The 8,825-nt window shown below is 37.9% G+C and overlaps 1 protein-coding gene across 1 annotated transcript in view; it reads right to left on the bottom strand.

Moving 5' to 3' along the window:
* Positions 1-81: 81 nt before the first annotated feature.
* Positions 82-8,825, bottom strand: part of MARCHF7 (membrane associated ring-CH-type finger 7) — a 28,806-nt gene continuing 20,062 nt past the window's right edge. Inside the window, exons 8-11 of the mRNA XM_063429656.1 lie at positions 5,805-5,914; positions 3,200-3,313; positions 3,032-3,080; positions 82-936 (exon numbers count right to left, since the gene is read on the bottom strand). Of these exons, the coding sequence (XP_063285726.1) occupies positions 902-936; positions 3,032-3,080; positions 3,200-3,313; positions 5,805-5,914 (308 nt within the window). The 3' untranslated portion in view covers positions 82-901. The remainder of the gene's footprint in view (positions 937-3,031; positions 3,081-3,199; positions 3,314-5,804; positions 5,915-8,825) is intronic.

The following is an 8,825-nucleotide window of genomic DNA, read 5'->3' as shown; positions in this document are numbered from 1 at the left end:
GCATCTTCAACTCTCTCCCAATTTTGTCTGACAATACTTACTCTTTTATAACCAAAAAGAGGCATGATAAGGATACACAAACGCATAGTAACACATTAGCTTTATTATTCCAACATAGAACAAAACAAAAACAAATTATAGATCAGTGTTTTAAGTGAATATACAAGGGGTTTAACATTTTCAGCAATTAGATGTGATTAAAATTGCATTAAATATCCATGTCTTCCAATTGAAAGTATTACAGATTTTACTCTTTTTTTTTTAAAAAATGTGTTATGCATGGTCTGAAAAAGACAAACATGAGATGAAAAATCTCACATTAAGAAGGAAAAAATGCCTAAAACACATTGCCTCGTAAGTACATGTTGAATCAAAATCTGGTAATAGAATATCTGTACAGAATCTCCTCATTTCAAACAGTCAAATAAAATTGAGTCAAGATTAGAAGATATGAGCCTGCAACTTAAGGCATACATTATTTATATTTTTAAAGGGTTGGGGGGGGGAGAGTAATCCTCCATCTGACAAACCATAGGTAACTTTAAAAAGAGGGATTGCAATTTCATACTTAAGATGAACAGATATAGAAACAAAACAGTGAGATGTGCTGGGGAATATTTTAGGAGGGTTTGAATTTAAACAAGAAAAAAAAGGCATACAACATTAGAAACTTTCCCACGTATCCTAGAGTACCAGTTTGGCTTTTTTTTTTTTTTAATTGATAAAGACTGCTTAATATTATCAAGTGCAACGAGTGAAAAGAGGGCCACATAGTGAGTTGCTGAGGCAAAAGCAAAAAAAAGGTTACAAATAAATCTCAAACACATCTGTTGCTCTATTGACCAATTCTTTGATTGTACAGTAAAAGTTGAAGTAACGCCGAGTTGGCCTGACCAGCATTTCACACTCGTTCATCTTCTGACTCATCTTCAGAAGCTGTAAGAGAAATTTGTCAATCTAGAGATATATGTAAGAGGTAGAGCTGTAATACTGGGATACAGTAGAAAGGGTTTCTACCAAATCTTACTGAATGAGCCTGATAGGGCAAAGGTGTTTTAAAAAAATATTCTACAAGATTACAGACTTTAATTAGCTTGACTGCTCCCTCATATTTCATCACCAAATTGGGTTATAAGGTGTGGTGTCATTTTCCCATCACCACAAACATTGACATAAATTGGTAAAAAAATGGTGACAAGTTAAGGCACAATATAAGATACCCTGGGGTGTCTGCTTTATCAAATGAAAGCCCTTTGTGGGGTTATTTGAACAGTCACACTGCTGTCATACCCTAAAGTGAGACATAGGCCCGTCAAAAATTCCAACTATAGAAACGGAAATAGCCTGTTCTTTTATAGCATTGTAGCTTCACAGAATAGAGCCAAAGGCCTACAATGGGGGTATCGTTTTACTCCGCAGATGTAGATGAACACAATATGGGGTTCTGTGCAGAAATAGCACACACCAGCTTTACGAAATACACATTACAAAAACCTTGTTATATGTGTATATGCCAAAATAGAGAAAACACAATTTTACTCCAATATTTAGCAAAGATTGGCGATTAAATGGCTCTGTAAAGTGTCAAACTAGCCTTAGGTAAATAGCCTGTGATGTCGACTTTATAAAAATATATACTTTTCTGTGGTGGCTACTAAACCTACAAGACAAACATACCAACTTCTAAAATAGTTTCACATTAAAATGGAGTTTTAGTCTTTGCTTTTTGTGACCTGTAACTTTCCAAATAGGATGAAATCCTATACATATGTGCTCTATAAAATCAAGACACAAATTAATTTTGAATTACTTTTTCTAAGCTGGACATATTATGCACACGCTATTATTGCCAAAAGTAAAAAAAAAAGGGGGGGGGGGGGCTCTACCTACAGATGGGGGAACTCCTCGAGCCATAATGTTCACCCACAACGGGACTTCACACAGAGAATAAGGCTACCAGGAGCTTGAATTGCACCTGAAATCAGCAGGTATACTGCTGGCTGCAGGAACAACCGGAACAGGTCTGTCCCGGATAAACCCGGCCACCATTCAAAAATTCACCCAGAGAAAAAAACCCAAGAGCCTCACCTGCCAGGCCTCCCACTTAAGGAACCAGAGGCAGACCCACCTTAGGGAACTTTCCATTCCACCATTCACTCAGTGTATACCAAAGTTAGAAATTGCTTCATTTACTGGTTTGGTTGTTTTACACGTTTTCTTATTTTATTTCATTTCCTCGTATCCAATTCTACTCTTCTTTCACTGCCTGTGAGACTACCATTATAACTCTACACAAATGTTCTGTTAGCTTAATATGCATGCACAACGCGATACCAGCAAGCCAAAGTTTATACATTATGCGCCCCCCCCACACTATCCACACAGGGTACAACAGCTACTAATGTACCTTATACTATAAAATGAGCACTGTTCATAGACGCCACAATTGTTCTGAATGTTGATATTTTAGCTGGCAACTGCTGTTGTGGCGATGCCTGCATCTATGTTTTCTATATGCACGACAAAAAGAATTTGAAGAAAAAAAAATATATATAGATAAAAAAAAATTAAAGCCCTGTTTGCCCTCTGAAAAACTGTATATAATATGTATTGGTGCAATAAAATGACAGATGCAAATTGTGTTTGAACATAAACCGCAAAAATAAAATAAAAAATTGCAAAAATGGCTTGTGTCCTTAAGGGTAAGACAAGATTTTGAAGCAGTGTCCTTAAGGGGTTAAATTATGTTTCATAGCTAAATATATTTGATGTTAAATGAAAGCCCAATTTCTCCTGAAAAAAAATTATATATAATAAGTGAGGGTGCACTTAATATGAAAGGAGAGTTATGGTTGGACAGTCAAATTCCAAGTTTTGTTTACATTTTATTTTGATCAGAACGTGTACATTTGGCTCAGTCCTTAAGGGGTTAATAGATTATTTTAGGTCATTACCTCAAACACAGGTTACTAGTATTTTATTAAAATAACCAATACAGTGCATTAACATTAGTTTTTCTATAAGTACTTACTGTCAAGGTCTTCCATGTGTGCCTGGAGCGTCCGGGCAAGGTTTATAAACTAGGAAAAATAAAATAAAAAATTGATTTCTCTTTTTTTTAAAAGTGGCATTAAGTTTTGTAGTTGTGTCTGCAATACTTCTAAAAAAGGTTAATGTAGTAAATAAAAATAAAACTCACTCTAACCCTGCTGCTTGCTTCATTCGCTGCTCCCAGCATGTCAGAAAAACGCTGCTCACACAAGTGAAGCAACACAACCAGGTACAGTCCGGAGCTGATAAACTCGTATTCTGCCTACAGAACGAAAGATTGAAATACCAAAATTAAAAAAAAACCTCTGATTAAAATAAAAACTAGTGCATTTTGCAATTTGTATTTTCAACAATTTAGACGTCAATGCTTCTTTGGGAATTGTGCAAGAAGTAAAATTTTACATTTTGAGTTCCACATGAGTTACACTTTTAACCAAGTCAATGGAGAAGCTATTTTCTATCCCATAGAATAAAGAAAATAAGGAATTCCTCCTCAGATTCCTCTGGGGGTACGAATAAGTAGATAGGCTTATAAAAGGTGAGTGCAACATATAACTGAATCTGGAAGTGAACACTTGATAATGAAGGATAGGTGTATAAATTATCCAATTGGTAAACCAGCAAGCTTTATGGGTAATGCATTTTAGGCCCACTGGTGACAAGCCCAAGCTTCGAATATACTCCATTGACTACAACCCTCTGTTGCCTTTCACATTCAACAATATTGGAATCCAAACCTAAAGATTGCAGTTTATTGATAAGCCTTCTATGTGCAACAGTGTAAAAGCCTTACTGAAATCAAGGTAAGCAATGTCTACTGCACCACCCTGATATATAATTTGTTACCCAATCAAAAAAAAAAAAAAAAAAAAAAATCAATAAGATTAGTTTGGCATGATCTCCCTGAACTAAACCCATGTCGTCTCTGATCTTGAAATCCATGTGTTTTTAGATGTTCAACAATCCTATCCTTTAACATGGTTTCCATCACTTTCCCCACTACTGAAGTAAGGCTTACTGGCCTATAGTTGCCCAACTCCTCCCTATTACCTTTCTTGTGAATGGGCACAACATTCGCCAACTTCCAATCTTCTGGGACTACTCCTGTTATTAATGATTGGTTAAATAAATCTGTTAATGGTTTTGCTACTACACCACTAAGTACTTTTAATAGCTTTGGGTCAAATACCAACCCCGCTTGCGCGCGGGCCGGCTCGCGGGCCGTGACACCTTCCCCCCACCCCCCACCCCCATTCCTGTGACCCACAACCTACACCCTATCCTAAGCTCTGCCTCAGACAGTCATAAATCCGAACACAGACAGACAGGACACACAAGGACTCAAGGAGCGACAAAGCCCACCAACTGGGAACAAAAATTAAAGCAATTGCCTCACAAGGTTACAACACCGATACAAATGTACGCTACCTCAAATGTGAAATAGTACCATGCGTTGGTACCAAAACTTATACTGCTATGCCTTAACCCATACCTACCCACCTCCCTTTTTTCTGTACCCCACACCCCTCCCATCTGATTTCAGGCGAAAACCTACAAATAAAGAATTAAAAAAAAAAAAACGCAGCTTTGGGTGTATTCCATCAGGTCCCATTGACTTATTTGTCTTTACTTTTGACAGTTGAAATAGAACCTCTTCCTCTGTAAACTCACGTGTAATAAATGACTCATTTATCCTTTTTCTTAACCATGTAATAGAGCAGCAGGAAATGTTACCAGAATGCTTGGTTGTATAGGGAGCAGTATTAGCAGTAGAAAGAGGGAAGTGCTCAAGCATGAGTGGGACAGGCATACGGCTATCCCAACTATAAGATAAGGCCAGGGACTAAAAAAAATATTTAGAAAATTGGTCAGACTAGATGGGCCGAATGGTTCAGATCTGCCATCACATCCTATGTTTCATACATACTGATCTCCCCATGTATGTGTTTCTGAATATCGGCAGCTTCAGCTAGACAGTCCCTAAGACACCTTCATGGGTGCCAGTTAAAATAGAAGTCCCTATAGCTGCAGTACAACTCCTCCAACCCTCTCAAGATACTCTGTAGAAATCCATACATGGGGAAAGCAGTATGTATGCACAGCTCACTGGAGGAGGTTAGAAACTTACCAGGAAAGGTTAAAAAGGAACTTAACATGTATAGCTTATGAGGAAAAAAGTTCTTTAGACATCCTAATCAGAATTACTTTTTGGGCAATCTGGATAAGTTGATGTATCCAATACCACTACTGTATTTAGTCAAATATATGTGGATCACGAAATACACATTTGTCTGCCCCAAGTATTTGGGGTTATATGCTGCTCTATTTCCAACTGCTGATCCAATTTTTCAGGATTCTAAAATTTCTTCCCCTCCCCTACCTCCTCAAGCAGAATACACTTCTTCCATGGCAGAGTCACTGGCTTCACTCCAACCAGCTGGAATCTGAATGGATTGACATTCATTCCATTCCTATACTTCCAGTCAGTGCTAGATGTGCTAAACAGTGAATAGCAAGTACAGCACATGGTATAAGCTTCTAAGCAGTACATTAGACTTCCTGGTAGGTCACACCAGCACCACTGCACTTCAGAAGGGAGAGAGCGACTGCTGAAGGTCAGAGCACTGAACTAGAACAAGGAAGATGGGATCACAATGTTGTAGGCGTTCAGAAACTGTCCACTCCATGACCCGCAATGCCCAGCTCATATTTAACATAACAAAAAAAATGGATCACAGGGATAGAACGCTTACTCTCTCATTTGCATGAGCCCGGTAAAGTTCATGAAGGTCAAAATCCTCCAAATTCAGCGAGAGTTTCTCTTTGCACAATTCACACGTAGTGATAGTTTCTAGACTTGATCCTAGAACAAAAAAAATAAAATAATTGAGAATGGATTTGAGATCTTAGCATGCTTATCTAACTGGAAAAACTAAAAACAGCTTATTAATGACACAAGCTATCAACTAGAACTCTGTGCACCTTTATAGTGACTTCTCCATTTGTACAATCAACAGATCTGAAAGCTGCAATTTGACTTTTGTCCCAGCCTGTGCAAACAGATAAAACCAGCCAAATACAGAAATGTCAGACAATTCTTAGTACATGCCTTTAAAAGGACAAATTAGTAACATTCTGTAGCACTGCAGAAGTTGTGGACTCCATTTGCCATCATGCAAATAAGGTTGGATTGTGCATTAAATAGAACCTGAACACCAAAACCGCTTTACTACATTGATCCTGTCCTTTTCTGTGGCAATGTAAAACACATTCTCTTTGAAGTTAAAGGCAATGTTTTAAACAGGTGTGAACTCACCTAAACATGTAAACATGAGAAATAATTTCGAATAGGCATGGCGAGTTAAGGGTTGGTGATTGCAGGTGACAAAACTAGGTTAATACAATGCGAGCAGAATATTACTTTGCTGCAGAGAGATTTAGATCAATTAGGGGAATGGGCACTCAAGTTGGCGCTACATTAATGCCGATTATCTGTCTTTATTTTGCAGCACTGTGCAATATTGTTAGAGACTGACTTAATAAGTGAGACAATTACAAAATGTTACAGTAACAATAGGTTGATGAGGACCAAGCTCACAATCTAGAGGAGGTGGGGTTGAGCAAACAATAGGAAGGGGATAGCCACCAAACAAGGTGAGAAAGTAGCATAACTGGAAGGTGAGAGCTGAGTGTGCCCCTTTAACTTAAACTTTGCAAACCTGTCTGGGAGGTCATAAGCATTTCTGAAGAGAAAGGTTTTGAGGAACTTAAGTTTGGAGAGACACCACCAGCTGCTAGTAGCAGGTGGGAGATGACATTTAAAGGTTTGGGATAGGTAAGGTTGTATTTGGAGGGTTTAAAAAGGATATGCATCGGAAAAGTGTATAGGATGAATAGAGGTTGTAGATAAGTAAAGATGTGTCAGAAGAGGTATAGGTAAGCACAAAAGAAAACAGTTTAGCAAATTCAGAAGTGCAAGTAAAGGTAAAATAACAGACTCTTGATAGAATAAGTATTATATATGGAGATTAGGTGGAAAACGTAAAACCAAAGGAGAGAGAGTGGAGGGGTAAAGACTTTTGGCAAGCATTGTGGTATTTGAGGTGAAGATAGGTTGTTCTACTTCACTGGTGTGGTTCCAAGAACAAGTAATTGGTACTATATAAAAAGTTAGAGCATACCGTGGGGTCGGTGGATATGGCTTTGGCTGCAAGACTTGCATGCTCTGAGTAAACACTTAGAATTGTGGTTTGGGGCACAAGCTGTAAGAGTGAGGTTATAAACAGCAATTATGAGTGGAGCGGCATGCAGATATTGAGGCGGAAAAAAAGTTTGAGATTTTAAGATAAGGGAATCAGAGAGGTCAGATAGGTGAAAGTCAAATGTTGGAACAAACAAAAGCGATAAGTGCAATAACTAATACTAAACATTTAACAAAGTAAGAGTTGAGCATGGAAGGTACAATTGTATTAAATACTATTAGTGAGGAGAGGTAAAAAGGGATAATTTAATAAATAAAAAGATTTTTCATTGATCTTCAGAAGGTCTTCCTCTGCACATGGCTTTGGCAGATGAAGTTTTACGTAGATATATGCATTGTTATGCAGAAGCAACTTACATCCTAAATTAGGCAGTCTTTGGAACTCCAGATATGGACTACATCTCCCATAATGCTGGCAAAGCAGCATAGTCCACAGCATCTGGAGTGCCAAAAGGCACTAAATAGGAGAACACGAAGTTTTGAGAATGGTTCTAGACAAACTAGTCAAAAATGTTCAATGCCAATCAGCAGTTAAAGCCAGTAAGCTATGGTCATCTATAAATAAAAAAAAAAAGACATTCATTCTTGCGATGAAAATATAATTTTGCCTCTTTATAAGTCAGTTGTAATACCTTAAATATGCTGTGCAATTTTAGCACCTGTTCTAAAAAAAAAAAGTTTTGTAACTTTTTTTTTTTAAATTAACATTTTAGTTTTGAATAGCAAAAAAATTAAATGAAAAAAAATTATAAACTTCTCAGGGGGGATAAGATCACATACTGGGAAAAAGTTCAGATGTTGCAAAACTACAACTACCATGATGCTTTGTCAGCCATAGAGTGACAAAACATCTGTAAACATGCTTCTAATGGCAGTTAGTCTGACCGCTACAAGAAGTACTCTCACTAAAGTCTTTCACATTCAGTGTCGCCAAATAGCACTAATGCTTCTCTATGAGAAGCCACTGAGTTGTTGAGTGTACCTTTATGCTTAGATTTTCTGGTCAGCTTATCACCAGCCGATAAACCCTTGATCACATTGCAGCAGCAGAGGATGAAGCTGGGGGGCTTTTGTGTTGGGCACAGGATCACCAACTTCATAGTTAAGAATGTTGGAAAACAATTTGACTTTTGTAGGCAAGACAGAGGCCTGACAGTTCTACCCCATAAAGTTTAAAAGGATACTATATAGTCACCAGAACTATAGCTTAATGCAATTTTTGGTGAGTAATCATTCCCTTCAGCCTTTTTGCAGCAAATTAAAAATTTCAGAGATTAGGCAGTGTTTACATTACAGCCTTGGAAAACCTCCACTGGCCACTGCTCTTATGGCTACCAAATGTGTTCCCTGTGGCAGTGCTGCACACTGTGCAGCGCTGACATTCAGTGTCTCCACCCTCTGCATGATAAGAGATGAATTGATTTAATGCATTTCTATGAGGAGATGCTGATTGGCTTGTGCTGGCTCTGCCCCTAATCGGCCTCCTTGACATTCTCCGCCAATCCTATGGGAA

Source organism: Pelobates fuscus, chromosome 8 (assembly GCF_036172605.1).
Source record: "Pelobates fuscus isolate aPelFus1 chromosome 8, aPelFus1.pri, whole genome shotgun sequence".
Taxonomy (NCBI): domain Eukaryota; kingdom Metazoa; phylum Chordata; class Amphibia; order Anura; family Pelobatidae; genus Pelobates; species Pelobates fuscus.
The sequence above is the reverse complement of the archived record's forward strand: the minus strand, read 5'-3'. Positions and strand labels throughout refer to the sequence as shown.